Here is a 16,778-nt window from a genome sequence, read left to right as displayed (position 1 = left end):
TACTTGCACTCCAATAGTGAATTAAAGTTGTTGGAAGTTTGTTGACTTTGTAATTTATTCAAATGTTGGAGAGCAAGATAGAGTTGTTCATTATTTGCTATGATTTTTTGCACTTTTTGATACATTTTAAAAACGTGACAAAAGACTTATTTTTTTTAATTTGTAGTGTACCACGTAGAAAAAGAAATATCTAACTATTAGAATTGGACGAGGTGAGAACTTTGCTTTTATTTCTTTGAGCTCTTAATCCTTTATTCAAAACCTTTTTTAACATTTTAACTATTTTTTTCTCCATTTAATAATAAATTCCTAGTAAATTATTTAAGAACTAAGAGCAATTATTTTCGATCATTGGTCTACTAGTTAATTCATTAATTCGTTTAAATAAGTATTGAGGGTTTGAATTCGTCTTGGGCAGACAGTAACCAATACATTGACTGCGATAAACCCTTAGATTAGGGATATTCATGAGCATAGCCAAGTCAAGTTTGAATAGATCCAGATTTGGACTTAAAAAGAAATCGGATCTATTTTGATCCGACTTAAAGCGATATGAAACAAACCAAATTAAATCGAGTCGACCTTATATAAAATTGGTATATACAAATTTGTAAATTGTATACATTAAAGTAATAAAACGTTATTTTTAAAAATTTAATTTAACAAATGTTATATCATATTTATACCAAAATAAATTATTTTAAAGGAAAAATTATACCGCATAATATAAAAAATATTAATTGAAGTATAAAAATATAAAATAATATTACTAATTAATTTCACTCTAAAATATATATTTTTATTATAATAAAAAGAATCTTTAAACCGAATTGGATAACCTAAAGCATAATCTAAACCTGACCCAAAATTAATACAGAATGAAAATAATAAACCCAAACCCAAAAGAATATGCCTTTGAATCCGGAGCGGAATGGGTCTTAAAAAAAAGGAGTACTCATTTTTGAATAAAATAAAATAGATCATTCAATAAAAATTTGTTTAGTGAATCATGATATTAAAATTTGAAAAGTTTACTAAAAGGATAAATAAAAATGCTATATATATCAAAATTTGTTATTGTATATTTATTTTATTATTTAATTTATTTTTAATGTATATTTTATATTTTAATATATATTATATACTAATACTTAATTTTAATGGCTAATTTTAATATATAACTAATATGATTACTAATTCATACAAACAAGAAGGAAAAAAACAAACATGTTTATTTTGTTCCAAGTTTATATTTATTTAGAAACATGTTTATTTTGTTCAACTTAAAGTTTATACTTGTATACATATATGGCACATCTTTGGTGGCCACGTTATTGATGGTTACAGGTGGTTAAACATAGACCGCTCAATAAAAGATTGACAAATGGCTTTTTTATTTTTAGGTAATCCTAAACCGTATTTAAACTCGCTAAATTTTTTTAATTTTATTGCTAATCATCATGTTTGGTCAAGAATCATGCAACTGATTTTAATCATTGTTGTTAAATTCTCGAGTTACGAGTTTAGATATGGAATCGAGTTGACTCGAACATAGACTCTATCTTGAGTAAACTCGGTTAGACTCGGTCAAACTCGGATAAATTTGTGAGTTTAGGACCGAATTAGTGAGTTCGTGTTTTTCTTCATTTTTGCTAAAAAAAAAGCATCATTTTGAAACCAAAAAATATTTTTTTATTAGCGTTACAATAACACTCTCAAAGAATGAAAGAAAACTCACTCACAACTCACTCATCTACGTCGATTCTCTCAAGTCTCACTTTCTCCATGTTCTGCCACAGTTGCTGTTTCCCGTCGAGCTGCCGCTGTTCACCTACGTCTGCTACCTCTGCTCTGATTTGCGTCATTGTCTTTGTAAATTTTACATATGTTTCTCTCTATTTTGTATTTCTTCACATCTCCACTATCCGCAACTCCATCGTGCTACCACCGTTCACAAGTTCGACTACTTCTCCTACAGTCTTATCTCTGCTCTGGTTTGCGCCGTTGTGAAATCCATGACACTTTGTCGCCATCGTTTCGTACTGCTACTGCACCGTCACCACTGCTGCCTGCTGCACCCTTGTCTTCGATCTGCTGTTGCTGGGACTTTGTCCCTTCTTTTCTTCTGTATCATCTATTTTTTGTATGTCTTTTGCCCTTTTTTTGAGTCTGTGCTTCTTGATTTAGTTTATTTTTTCTTTTTTGCTTTTTAAATTTTATTACTTCTAATTTTAGCCTATTACTTATCGTTTATGTTAGATGGCCAGATGGTTCATCCATTCATGGCTGATTAGTAATTAATTATTTTGATTAGAGTTAATTTAACTATTTGATATTGTTTAATGTTTAATTAAAAATTTAGTATTACAGATTTAGAATTTTTAATTTTGTGTGTTCTATGTTATATTTGTATAAGAATAATTATAGAGGATTTGAATGTGTTATATTTGTATTTGTTATAATGTATGCTACTATTTTAATTTATTATGTGCTTTAAGATTGATATTATTAATTTTGAAAGGTTAGAATTGAGTAAATATACATTATGTATGTATACGAGTTCACCTGTTATGAAGTTTATATATATATATATATATATATATATATATATATATATATATATATATATATATATATATATGTATACAAAACTAGAAAATGGATTAATACAGATAGATTTAGTCTTTATTACAGATGGATTTTTGGTTACCGACGGATTTTGTCCCTCTGTAAATTTTCCATCCATTTTCCAAAGGCAACGAACTTTCAGACAGATTTTTTGTCTGTAATTACAGACGAATTTTCGGACAGATTTTTCAACAGATTTTTCGTCTGTAATTTAAATTTTAGAAAATCATTTCACACTTTGATTACAGACAGAAAATCCGTCTGTAAATTCGTCAGTAAGGTAAAATAGAATTTTTTTTATATTTTTCTAATTACAAACTAAACTTGTTTTCATATAAAATAAATATAAATTTAATACAAATTTTTATCTAATTTGTATTTGAATATTTATAATATTTCAAAAAATAAACAAATTCATCGTATTATCAAACTAAAAGAAAAGTACTATAAACAAATAAGTTAATATAATTCAAAACATAAACAAAATGTATTCATCATCAACTATAATTTCTAGTATATTGTTCAACCATACTAAAACTATTAGCTATAGTCTTGAGTGTCATCTTCATCCTCATCATCATCATAGTCCTCATCCGAAGACACTGAGGGTGGCGGCGGTGGCAGTGGTAGTGGAACTGCACTAGAACTACTTGACGCTCTAACCTTCTCATAATAGCTAACATCAATTACAAGAGCAATCCTCATCAATGATTAATTATAAGACCCAGAATCTTTGAAAAGTCTTATTATAAGCAAGTCTCAAATCCTACAGTTATTTATAGCCTTAATTTCAGAGATTATTTTATTATAGATAATTAAGGCAAGTTTTGATTTATTGGATTTGAGATAAGTTATGATTATTATCCAATTTTATAATTATTGGATTATTTTCTATATTTAAAATATAAAGTTGATAGTTATGAAATAATAAGGATTTTATATGATTTGGATTAGACAAGTAATATTTTAAATATTATTACTGCTATTTTGGAAAATGAAGAAATTAAGTATATTATTTCTAATTTTTGGATTTGGGCATTTTATTGAAAATAATTTGTGAAATTGATGAGCAAATAGTCTTTTCAATGTACAAATAGTGTTGGATTTAATTTGGGTTTCAATTACTATATTATACCTATTTTTATGTGAAATTACTAAAATGCCCCTAACCCTAATTTTTGAAATGATGAAACCCTAATTCCTAAGCATAGCAGCCGCCACCCCTTTCTTCTTCCCTTCAACAAACTTGCAACCCAAAACCTCCCAAGAGAAAAGGAAACAAAGGCAGAAAAATGGAGAGAAGGGAGAGTGTGCCGGCCAGGGAGAGAGAGATCGCTGCCGCCACAGTCGACCACGCCTGCCGCCTCGCCTCCGCGCCACCACGCCTCGCAGTCGAACCCATTTTCGCTGCTACCACCGTCACGGAGAAGAGGCGTCGAAGAAGGGCCGAGCTCGCGCCTCGTCGCTGCCGTCCTTGGGGCCTCGAGCTGCGTCGCCGTCCTTGGTGACCCACGAACCGAGATCACACGCGCGGGGTGGAGGACGACGCTGCTGTCACCGCTGCTTCTCCCAACGCCGCTAGTGCCCGTTGAAGCCGACACTGTCGCGGGTAAGGACTCAGGCGAGAGAGAGGAGGTCACAAAGAAGAGAGCCGCATCCAGTCCCTGAAGCCGCTGCGCCTGGCCTCGTCGGTGAAGCCATGGCCGCCGTCATCGGAACAGAGGGCGAGAGAAAGATAGAGAGCTCGCGGTGGGGGAAAAGACAGGCGCCGCCGTGCTGCACGAAGCTATCGTCGCCGCTCCTGCCGCCGGTAAGCCTCGGTTAGCACCGCCGAAGTTCTGGCCATCACCATTGTTGAGGAAGCTCACCGGAGTTGCTGGAGGCTGTCGCCGCTCTGCCTGGTTGTGTTGAGTCGCGCCGCCGTGCCTGGCCGCCGGAAAAATCCGCTGCAGTCACCGAAAAACTCTGCCGGTAAGGGTTTTTGAATTCGGTCTTCATTCGTTTAAGATTTTGGAAGCTTTAACGTCTCTGTATGTGGGTTCTAGGCGCCATTGCCGGAGTCCCGTCACTGCTACTACTTGAGGTGGCTGCCGGGCTGCTGCCAAACCGGTCCGGAAACCGCCGCTGTTCCAGTTCAGCTGTTCCTTCTTATTTGCGGTAAGTGTTTACGTTCCGGTAACCCCGTTAGTCGCTGTCCTGTTAAACGTTGAGGTATTGTCGCATTCGTTGTTATGAGAGTTAATCCCATTTGTTACGTATTGCGATTAGAGTTGATGTGGTTACTGCAAAAGTGAGCAAAGCTGTGGTTCAAGCTGCCGGTGATTTCGGGATGAGGCGAAAAGGACTCTGTGAGACGTTTGGGTTATGGATTTGCGTTTTGAGGTAGGGGCGCTTTCCAAAAATTATGCTTTATGTAGTGGAATTATTACATATGGATACTGATGTGAGATATTGTGTATCTGGTGATTGTATCTGCCTTATGTATTATTTGATTGACTCGAGTGATTATGGATGTTGGTTTGGCTGAATTGTTGTGCGGCTTTGTGAATTGTAATGTTTGAAGTTGATTCTTTAAAGATTTGAAATCTAAGTTTAATCCGTTGAGGATTAATTTGATTTGAGTTAATTATTTTGATGATTTGAGAAGTCGAATGCACTTTTGAAATCAGCCTGGTTTACTTTAATTGACTTGGTTTTGGACAAATGATTTACTTCTGAACCGTTTCTTTAAAGCTTTGGAAATGAGTTAAATCGGTTGATATTGAGTTAATTTTGAAATGGTATCCTTGAGATACGCCACTGAGGCGATTGTTGGATTTATCGTGCTTTGAATTGATTTCTGGTTTTGTGTTGTTGAAAAGGAATGAGGAACGGTTTAGCTGGGACCCGAACCGGGTGGCAAAAGTCCAAGTTTTAGGGGAGGTGCTGCCGAAATTTTTATAAAATCTTAGTCTTGTTTGAAAGGTTATTTAAAAAGGGTTGAATTTGAGAAATTGTATTATTTGATTTATTAAGAGGATATTTATGTTTTCAAGCCTAATTTACTTGATGAACCTTATACGCTGAGTTTGGCTTATTTAGAACTGAACTATTGTTACTGTTTGAATCACTGAAGGAAAGAATGATGCTTTAATATTGATTTCAATATAAAAAAGGAGTTTTTAGTGATTTTTAAAGGAACCTAGACTTTTGATTGAGTAATCAATTTTGAGCCATTTTGGAAGAGTTGGAAAAATGGGTTCCAAAAAGAAATCTGAACGCGGTTTGATTCAAATGAACCGGTTCCATTTCAATGAGTTGATTTTTGGACCGGATTGGAACTTGTGATCTTGTATGGCTCGGTTTTAGAATAAACTCAGTTTTATTTATTTGAACCGAGAATTTATGATTTTAAGAGTTTCAATGAATTTTAAGGAATTGATGTAAGATGACCTTCCCTAAAGGCTTGGGACTCTGCCGAGCAATTTTGTTATAAAATCCCATTGTTAGGTGGGTGGTTTTGAATACTTTGAAATAAATCTTTACCTTTCCATGGTTCTGGAAGTTTTGGAAAGAAAATGCCGAGAGTGGCTTTGTTTTAAAGAAAGGGGACTCACTTTAAATAAATTTGGCTTATGAGCCTGAGATGATTTGAGAAACGAGATTTCTAAAGCCAAGGCTGAAAAGAGTTGAAACTTGATTTCAAAGTGAGATGATTTGAGAAAAAGTGATTTATGGCTTAAATGCCGATTTTACGAATTGATGATGTTGAATGTGGAAGTGTTGTTTTGTTGTGAGCCGGAATGGCTGTGTATTCTATGAATATTGGCTGGTTCTAGATTGAACCGTGAGCCGGAATGGCTGTGTATGCTATGAATATTGGCTGGTTCTGGACTGAACCGTGAGCCGGATGGCTGAGATGGATGTTGATCCACGAATGAGAATGAATGCATGTATATGCTGAATTATTGACAATTGTGATTTGCACTTCCATTATCTGAGATACGAGTTTCCCTGGGTAGTAGCAGTGGCTAGCCACCACGTGCTCCAGGTTGAGACTTGATACTCTGTTGACCCTATGTCGTAAGTGTGGCCGGGCACTGTGAAAGTCCTGGATGAGCTCGCCCCCGAAATATTCACCAGTTAGGGTGATGGATAAGGATCATGTTTATGATCAAGTTTATGATGAGTATAACTCGAGTTGGGGATGCGCGACAGAGGGACAGTCCAATGGTTAGCTACCAGGACTTGTCGGGTTGGCTCTATAACCGACAGATGATATCATCAGCCACTAGGGACAGGCATGCATCATATGCATCTATGTGACATTGTTTGGGTATGCATATTGTACTTGGTTTGCCTATGTGATTAACTGCTAATTGTTCTACTTGCAATAACTGTTTGTTTGTGTTTGCATCTTCTTACTTGTGTTTGCATCTGGAACTCTGTTGGATTGTGGTGGATTGGTTGTGGTTGGATTGTTTGGGCCTAGGGCCGTGGTTGAATGAGATGGACCGATGGTTGATTTCAGTTTTATGGTTCTGGTTTGGAATAAGATATGAAAGGTTATTTTGGTTCATTATAGATAAACCTTTTTGAAATGCTTGATGTTTTGAAAATTGAACAGTTCCTCTTTCAGAAAAGATTTCTGACTTTACTTTTATTGTAAACTGTTGTTTTTAAAAAGAGGCATAAGATGGTTATTAATCACTGGTACGGTTTATCTTCATGTATCCTATTACAGTAATTCCCAAAAACCCCCTACTGAGAACCCTTTCGAGGATGATGTTCTCACCCCCTACATTTTTTCCCTTTCAGGATTTGGGCGCAGAAGTTATGAAGAGTTTAATTATTTGTTATTGAGATGCTCTGTATTGCTTTAGATTATTATTTTTGTACCCTCGCCTTTATCTTGATATATTCTGTAAGAGGGATAGGAATTGTACTGGATAATGTTTGTAATATTATTTATATATATATGTATGTATATATATATGGATGTACTCTTTATGAGTTTCTGTAAGTTGTATGGTATGTATGGACGTACGTTGTATGGCGAAAGTATTTTTGGGAATGGTATTGCGGTTTAAAATTTAAACAGGCTCATATTTTAGTATTAAATAGTATAAGTGTCATCGTAATGTCCGAGCTATAAGAGTTGCGCAGCCGGAAGCGTGAGCTTTGGTAGTTAGGGTGTTACATTAATCAACATCAATGATGCTGGGAAATACTCCTGATTGTTGGATCTAATTACAAGAGTAATCAACATCAATGATTAATCAATTTGCCAATAAATATCAATTCTAAAAGGATATAGATGTCAACAAGGGCCATTATGCAGATATTAATTGAATTCTTCAACAACTAGATTGTAGTCATATATTAGAACATGGCAATGTCAAGATGAGCAAAAAACCTGTTGCTTTCCTTTGCCATTACTTTCTGCTCAGCTATATGGTCCCTGTGAAGAGATCCACATTCTTGCTCACTTGCAAGCATATTACACACCCCAAGTAGAAGGCTCAGAAGAGCCTCTAGAGTTGTTGATTCCACTAGATCCGGGAAGTGGCTTCAATCTGTACCACAAAATGCTTATTGATATAAGACTCTTAGCAGGGAGGACAAGAAGTTATGGCATACACAATAACCCTAAAAATATAATTCAAACAAAGAAACAATGGAATTCACAAGCAAACTCAACCCTATAACAGTGACATTGATTCAATACCATGACCATGATCCATTCAGTTTTAACATACACAAAAAAGTATAGAATCATTCATATGATAATTTCTATCATTAACAAATTCTGTTGGATGAAAACCAGTGTGTGAAATTACTCCATATATATCATCATTGATGGAAAATATAATAAATCCTCGAAAAAATGATTTGGTCAGTATTAGCATGACAACTAAAACCCAAGTTCTGAAATCTATAACAAGACAAACTACCTGAAACCCTGTGTTTCATAAAAACGCATCTTTGAATCAGCATTTGCCTTTGGAAGAGCATATCGTTTCACATCTCTTTCACCAGTCATGACTCTGTTTCCTACAGCTCCAACAGATCTCTTCTTTTTAATTTTTTGATCCAACCCTTTACCTCCAGCAAGTTATTTTAATATGTTAAGAATCAATTTGAGTACATATAAAATATTACAGGCCTAAAACTAAAACTAACTTACCTAAACTATCATGATCAATAATAATGTAGTTACTTAAAATTAAATGCTTGTCTACTTATATAGCAAGTATTTTACATCAAAGCATCTCCACCTCATGTTTTCATTCCATAAATTCCATTCATATGAATGAATGTGTGTTTTGGGGGGTAAGAGGGTTGTTTTTGTTTACCTTCATATGAATGAGAAATCAGAGAAAGTTGAAGGCATAAAATAAGTGGCAAGCTATACCTAGAGTTAATCCATCAAGCAAAACAAGAAAGATCTTAGAGTGATTTTTATTCTATCTATCATTGTAACCTTTAAAATAAATTGTTGTTTAGTAAAGATCTTAGAGTGATTCATATTCTACCTACATGTTCAAAATCCTTGTTAATAATTTTTGCAAAGTGATCAGGAGGATTCTGGAGACTTGGGCAAGGAAAACCATTTGATGAGAAAAACTGCAGCCAAAATCAGAATTCAATAAGCCATTGATTTGCAGCAACAAATACATATATGGACAAACGATACTGATTTCTAACCTTATTGGCAGCTGAGACAGGTCCGAAGTAGCTTATTGCTTATTGCTTATCAAACATTTATGTGAGTAACTTCTATTCTATTTTATTTTATTTATTTAATCACAAACACAAGTTGCATTAAAGACTTTACACTCATGTTATCACTAACTCTCAATTCCTGAAGGTCTATTAGTATTCTGAGGATCAGAGGGTTCACCATAAAAGAAGTCTAGAATAACCACATAGTAACCAGAAGCTACAATATTGTCTGCAAGCTTCCTAAACAACAAAAGATGAACAATGTTATTTAGGACAAGAACACATTGAGATGGAAACATAGATAATTGACAATAAGAGCATATTGAATCAGATTAGCCTCCTGCTTCTATTGGTGGTAAAATTTATCAAAATCTTCATAAATTTTAAGTGAAAGATAGCGAGGCTTTAATCTTAGCAAGTAACCTCAAACAAGCAAGTAACCTCAAACAAGAAAAGCTTATACCTTCCTTCTCGTCAATTTTTGTTCAGTCAAACAAGAACACATTCAAATAATTAGAATAAAGCAACAAAATTTGGAGAGAAGAATGTTAGAGAGAAGAAAACTTAAAATTCTCCTTATAATTAAGTAGCTTCATGAGTACTACATTTATCATACAAGCAACAACTAATTAACTATTTATGTTCATGGTTGAAGACTAGATTCATTCGCTTAATTAATTTAAAAAATATATATTATGATCTCAATTTATTAAAAAGGTTATGTTAGAACTTACAGCAGACAGAGAAGGAGTGAAATTTGTTAGAAAAGGATGTAACAAGTATGATTAATTAATAACTTAATAAGCCCTGCAATCAAGTGAACACTAAACCTATACTAGCTAGGAATATAGTAATATAGTATCATGAATAAATGACTTACTGGCCGCATGAAATTGTAGATATTGATTTCAAATTCAAATATTGCTTTCTTACTATTGTTGATGAGAGATAATAAAAATAAATGGATAAACATACATTGCGTACTTGAACCTTGAAAAACATTTAAATTTGATCGATGGGTTGGTTTGCTTTTATTTTCGGAAAGATTCAGAGAAATATATAACACAGCAGAGACGTAATAATTTCTTACTTCTATTTTAGAAACCTAGCTTAGTCATGAAATTATATTAAGTCTCTTACTTTGAACTAGTTAATAATCTTTTATATAGTCAATATTGAATTTAAAAGCAAGGAGAGTAAGTACCTTACTTGTTCATATAATAACATGGTGCAATAAACTTATTTCTGACTCTTGGGTTCCCTTCATTAGCTCCGGCAAAGCCCAATGGGCCGCTAGAATCCATCTTGAATGGCAGAGGCTTGGCTCTGTCTCTCCTGCCTGTAACCTGTAACACCCCTTTTCCTCAAACATTCTCCTTGTTTTGCAATCCAAATCTATAAAGAGCAACTGGCGTATAAAGAGCAAAATACTGATGTACCTATTAAGAGCAAAACACCATCTTAAGGTGGTTGCTGTTGAACTCTGACTCACTGTAAGGAAGCAACTGGCATAGAAGCCAACCACCATCCCACAGCGTCCCTGCAGATATAATAGAACAACAGAAAAGGCTAACTAATACATCAATCACCTGAAAAATACACCATACATAAACATAGGAATTGAACACTGATTAATTAAGAATGTGCAATTCCAGGGTTCCAAAAACAATCAACCAAACAGAATAAACAAACATGTATACAATATGAGAAGAAATAGATTAAACCAGCGTTACAATAGTGAAACTGAAGAAGTTTCAGTAGCCTCTTCAAGCTATATATATATATATATATAATTGAAATCCAAGTGTTTCGCAAATTGTATAAGAACGAAAAATACTAAGATGAATGATTGAAAGAAATGCATTTATCCACACACAAAAAATCACAAATAGAATAGAATCGTGAAACAAAGTGTTTCGCACATTGTATAAGAACAAAAAATACTAAGATGAATGATTGAAAGCAATGTATTTATCCACACACAAAAAATCACAAATAGAATAGAATCATGAAACAAGCTCAGAACAGGTGATCGAATCCCTAAGCTGAAAATTAGAAACATTTAAATAGAAGAAAGAGAATGGAAAAGGCAAAATTACCATCAGTTTCGAGATACCAGCATGTAATAGAAACTGCAACAGGAAGAAGAAGCTCAATCAGCATCAACAACAACAAGAAGATAGAAACTGCAAAGAAAAATTAATGAACCTAAAATTGGCACAGAAAAATTGAACCCTAAGCAATAGAATCACAACGAGGGGGCTCATGCGACGCAAGGGATGACAGAGAGAGATCTGCGACGCGAGCGGTGGCGGCAGCAGCGAAAGAAGCTCGTGGACGGAGAGAGGAAGAAGTTCATGGACGGAGAGAGGAAGAAGCTCGTTTTAGTTGTGTATAATGTGAATGGAGCTCAAGAGAGGCGAGATAGAGTTAGGTTTAAATGAACATTTTCTGACGGAATATTTTAAATTACAGGCGAATTTTCCGTCTGTAATAATTTAATAAAACACAGCATTTTGCCTATTTAATTACAGATAGATTTTCCGTCTGTAACCATTTCCCATGGAAAAAATTAATTTTTCGATGGAATTATCGATTGATTCTCTTTTCCATCTGTAATTTATGCTAATTCATTTTTTTTGTTTTCCTCTCTCTGAAATTCCTTCTGTATTTCCGTGGGATAAAATCCGTCAGAAATATCTGTCTGTAATAACTAGTTTTCTAGTAGTGATATATAAACTTCATAACAGGTGAACTCCTACGAGTCTACGAGTTAACTCGCGAGTCGAGTCTAGGTCAGCTCCACGAGTTTATTTAGACTCGCGAGTTTGACAACCTTGCTTTTAAAGGAAAAAGAGATCGCAGTATCAACAAAATCAGAGGACATCTTAGCAACCGTCGAGGACCAGAACCGATTTAGAGAAGTGAAGCGCGTCTAAAAGTGCAGCCAGGCATCGATTTCGGCGGCAGTGATGAAATCCAGGCGCGGGTAAGTCAAACTAAGTTTCGTCACAACCATGACGAAGAGAGTAGACAACACAACAGCATTGATAAGCAGCGACGGCGGCGTGTTACCAGCATTGCATTTGTCATCTTTGGCCTTAGACAAGATATGGAAGGGGGGCTGCAGCGACGGAGTAGCATTTGGTAGCCATAAATCTCATCTCGTCGAGCATCAAAATGGCAGAGAAGACCTTTGTTTTAGTCAGGTTGGGGATGAGGTTCGGATTGGTTAGGGTAGTCGGGGCAGATGGGTTTTGCATGTAACATTAAGCCTATGATATAGTGTACAATGGGAGGGATTCTGTGGTGGCTAAAGGTAGCTTTTATTTTATTGACCAACAAGTGTTTTATTGATACTTGGCGTTCTGATCATTGCAAGAGAAGCATAAAGTATAAAGTATTAAAGTACATGCCAAAAACCATTTTTTGTTGATGTGGATCATTAATTTATTATTGAATTATGGTCCTTGTTTCTATAAGTTTTGTTTATTTTTTTCAAATGGTATAATTAATTTTTTATTTTATTACTTTATTATCAACTTTTTTTAGAAGATATTGATTCATAAGAAAAAAATTATCTTGTTATTTGTTCCCTCTCGTACTTCACAAACAATAAGCTTTAAATTAATTTATAAAGAGAAATATAAAATCAAACTATTTTAATAATATTTTTTTATAATTAAAATGTAACAATGATGTTAAAAATTTATTTTGTCACCCACTTTTTTTTTTAATTTTAGAAAGTGTAAATTCTACAATAAGTTATAGTTAAATTAAAATTACAAAATTGATACCGCATTTAATAATAATAAGCTAAAAACGATAAGCTCATTTTTTGGAGACAGTAAATTAAATTAGATAATAACAATCTCTCTAACTTAAAAGTTTAATTAATTTTGATTAAAGATTCAATATTTATTCCTGTTCATTAACAATTTTATCGTGTTTGACTCAATCAATTCATCTGATCTATTTTCTTTAAAAGTGGCACGTGTTCTTTTTAGATTGGACATTTGTCTTTGGCCACCTTAACTATTGTTTTAGTCTAGCGACCACAGAAGTCACCCGAGTAAATCTCTATAATAGTCCCTGAGATTCAGCGAATTACTCAATTTGGTCCCAAAGATTCCAATTTTACCATCGTGGTCCTCCAGACTCAGCTCCGAGCACCATAGTGGTCCCTGGGTCAATTCCGGTGCTGACTCAGCTGACGGAGTGTTGATGTGGCACTCCTTTGCCACCCTAAAGGTTCCCAACAGCTAGATGACCTAAAAAAATTATAATTGGACCCAATTTGGTCCCTCTCCCATTATAAAACCCTAATTTATTCTCAATGTTTAGATTGCGTTACAATTCTTTTTCTTTTTCTTCTTCTTAATCGAAATTCTATGATCATCTGCACTTATTTGACATTAATAAATTATTATGGGAAGTGGGAGCATTGCTGCAGGCAGTTTGATAACGTTACCTTCGAATGGGTATTGTACGAAGACTACTAACCGTAGGAACACAATGCACGTGCCAGAATGGTGTGGTTGTGGTTGCCATCCGATTTTGCGATGGTCTGGGACAGATTTAAATCTAAACAAACTTTTTTTTGTTTGTCCTAGTTATAATGTGAGTAAATTTGTTAGTGTTGCGTTAAGTTGTTAGTTCTTCTTTTTTTCTGTAGCATATTTAAATTTTTTGTTTGTTTCAGAGAAATGGGAAGAGGTGATGTGGGTGATTTGTGTGGATAGACACAAGATGAAAGTGCCGAAAAAGCAGAACTTGTTAGTCAAAATGATGAACTAAACCTAAACTTTGCTTGGAGATTAGCAAAGTTAGAAGATGATGTTAGGAGTAAAAAATGATTCTTTGTTGTAATGTTCTGTAAAATTTGAATGCACTTTCTTATTAGTTTATGTATTTAATGAATGAAATATATGAATGCAAAAATCTGAAGTTGTTATAATAATGTTCCTTTGTTATAGTTTATGTAATGAATGAAATATCTGAAGTTATTAAATATGCAAAGTATTGATCCTATAATTGCATCGGATTATGAATGATGCCTGATTCAAGTAATAAGTATTAGGGGTGTTCGCGGTGCGGTTTGGTTCGGTTTTTGAAGGAAAAGCCATCCGATCCGATCGTTTAATTAAACTGCGGTTCGATTTGGTTCGGTTTTTTTGTCAAAGTCATCCGAACCAAACCAAACCAATTAAAATCGGTTTGGTTTGGTTCGGTTTGTTCGGTTTTTTCAATCAAATCAAAAAATAACCACATACTATTATGCAAAGTCATAACATTGAAATTATAGAATACAAGTACACCATAACTAACAAAAGTCTCGATTCAATGAAATTCAACAACAAAAGAAATTAAAATACGACAATTAAAGAAGTTTAAAGGTTCATTAGTCAACACAACAAAAAATAAAAACATTCGAAACTATGCTGTTAGATTGATATGAGTTTAAGTAAATAGTTACCATGAATGGCAAGATCTATAGAAAGCACATTCGATGCAAGACCACCATGAATAGTTCTAGGCTCAGATGCCAAGGGGTTTGTTGCTCCAATCAACTTTCGGCCAGTTGCAACAACACCTTTACCCTCCCAAACCATGGCAACAATAGAACCAGAGATAATGTATTAGACCAATCCATTAAAGAAAGGCTTTGTAATTACTAGCAATTTGTGGAGTTTCTAAGCTAAATTGTTAGCTCGTATGTTAAGTAGTAACAAAAACAAAAGAAGTTACCTTTCAAGTAAAATCCCTTCTTCTCAAATTTACTAATAAACTCCCCAACCTGAAACAGAAAGTTGCTTTTTTTCAAATATTATAAGGGAGAAAAAGAACAACATTGACCTATTTTACAAAATAGCTACCTTCATCAACCTAATTACTAACAATTTCAAACAATTAGTAATGAACAAATAATTAAAAAAACAGTAATGAACAATAAACAACAACCAGCAATCAACAATGAACAATGAATAACAATCAACCATGAACAATGAAAAGCAAAGTAATTACTAGCATTTTCAAAAAATAACAACAAAATAATGAACAACAATCAGCAATGAACAACAATCAACAATCAAACAACAAATATATAGAACAATAAAACTGAAATTATTGATTTATTGATTAACAAGTTAACAACAACCAGCAGCAAGCAAGCAATCCATCAATGAATAACCAAGTCAGCAAACACTTCAACAAACAGAACAAAATCAGCAACAATGAATCAAATTACCAAAATAAATCAATAATTTAACCAGCAACAATACCTAACAAAATAAATCAACCTGAACTGAATCAAGAAAATCAAGATACACAACCAAACTAATTCCAAAAATTTTACAAAAATGGTGCACCAATTCCAAACTGAATCAAGATATACAACCAAACAGAATCAGAAACACAACCAAATTAATTCCACAATTTTTATTTGGTGCACTAATTCCACAAATTCTTCGTCTTTCACCTTCCCCTTTCCTGCATTAACATTGAATAAACAAAAATTCAGAACCAACCCTAAACCTGAATTACCCCAAATCAAAATAGAACAAAAAGTTCAGAATTAAAAAACAAAATCTGAATCCATAAGAAGACTAAAACAGAATTTAAAAAATAAATAGAATCAGAACAAAAAAACCTGAGATAGAAGGACAACACTGCTTCAATGACAGAGAAGAAGAGACTGGACACCGACACGGCTTCAACGACAAACGAGAGAGGGCGACGAACTGCAGCGGCTTCGATTGCGTTTGGTGCGTTCTGCTACGGTTCGTTGAGGACGACGACGGCTGTTGGTTCGTGGAGGAGACGGCTACTGGAGAGGTGGTGTGTGGAGTCGTCGAGGATGAGGGACAGAGAGGAGCGCTACGAGCCTACGAGGAAGGGAGAGGGAGAGGAAAGGACCGCACCGCCGCGATGGTGCTGTTCGGCGACGTCAATGGCGGAGAAGAAGGAGGAGGTCTGGCACTGAGACACTGCGCTAGAGAGACTGAGAGAGAGCTCGAGGAGTTAGGGTTCCTGATAGGGGAGGGGTGGTTGCGGCTAGATTAGGATGAATTGGGGAGGAAGGCTACTTTTATATTAGGGTTTTTTTAATAACACCGGTTCGGTTCGGTTCGGTTAGGTTTTTTTCTAACAAAACCGAAAACCGAACCGAACCGCAAAAAACTGCAAAAAAATATTTTTTTCGGTTTTTTCGATTTTTGATTTATTCGGTTATCGGTTTTTTTGGTTCGATTGGTCGGTTTTGTTCGGGTTGGATCGGTTTTGAACACCCCTAATAAATATAAAGAATAGAAATAATAAATCATCATAAGGAGTCACAATTATATCATTATCAATGTACAAGATACCAAACATAATGCAAAAGGAGTTATGTGGTATAATGTTTACACAAAGTCATAGCCATAGACTAAAAAATAACACTAAAAATT

The 16,778-nt window shown here is 34.6% G+C and overlaps 1 protein-coding gene and 1 long non-coding RNA gene across 51 annotated transcripts; one reads left to right on the top strand and one right to left on the bottom strand.

Moving 5' to 3' along the window:
* Nucleotides 1–2,977: 2,977 nt before the first annotated feature.
* LOC112796339 (uncharacterized) lies at nt 2,978–16,398 on the bottom strand. 50 transcript variants are annotated; one of them, XM_072235116.1, is made up of 11 exons: nt 15,983–16,393; nt 15,753–15,822; nt 14,810–15,130; nt 11,433–11,465; nt 10,773–10,873; nt 10,543–10,679; nt 9,512–9,573; nt 9,148–9,234; nt 8,964–9,022; nt 8,562–8,706; nt 7,869–8,183 (listed from the first exon to the last, which is right to left on the bottom strand). In XM_072235116.1, the coding sequence occupies exons 6-11, from the start codon at nt 10,558–10,560 to the stop codon at nt 8,108–8,110; spliced, it is 447 nt and encodes a 148-aa protein (XP_072091217.1). In that variant the 5' UTR covers nt 10,561–10,679; nt 10,773–10,873; nt 11,433–11,465; nt 14,810–15,130; nt 15,753–15,822; nt 15,983–16,393; the 3' UTR covers nt 7,869–8,107. The 50 variants fall into 50 exon arrangements, 7 of the variants coding, with proteins under 7 accessions (XP_072091217.1, XP_072091218.1, XP_072091216.1 ...); XR_011880968.1 differs by lacking the exon at nt 8,964–9,022 and adding an exon at nt 2,978–3,304 and having other exon boundaries at nt 8,024–8,183; nt 8,562–8,661; nt 9,316–9,573; nt 14,810–15,822; nt 15,983–16,398; XR_011880965.1 differs by lacking the exon at nt 8,964–9,022 and having other exon boundaries at nt 9,316–9,573; nt 10,538–10,679.
* LOC112796341 (uncharacterized) lies at nt 3,845–7,705 on the top strand. The gene is made up of 4 exons (XR_003199139.3): nt 3,845–4,599; nt 4,674–4,785; nt 4,897–5,010; nt 7,426–7,705. It is a non-coding gene; the product is annotated as an uncharacterized lncRNA (long non-coding RNA).
* Nucleotides 16,399–16,778: the final 380 nt, after the last annotated feature.

This window comes from Arachis hypogaea, chromosome 4, assembly GCF_003086295.3.
Source record: "Arachis hypogaea cultivar Tifrunner chromosome 4, arahy.Tifrunner.gnm2.J5K5, whole genome shotgun sequence".
Taxonomy (NCBI): domain Eukaryota; kingdom Viridiplantae; phylum Streptophyta; class Magnoliopsida; order Fabales; family Fabaceae; genus Arachis; species Arachis hypogaea.
This window is presented reverse-complemented; position numbering and strand designations above follow the sequence as displayed.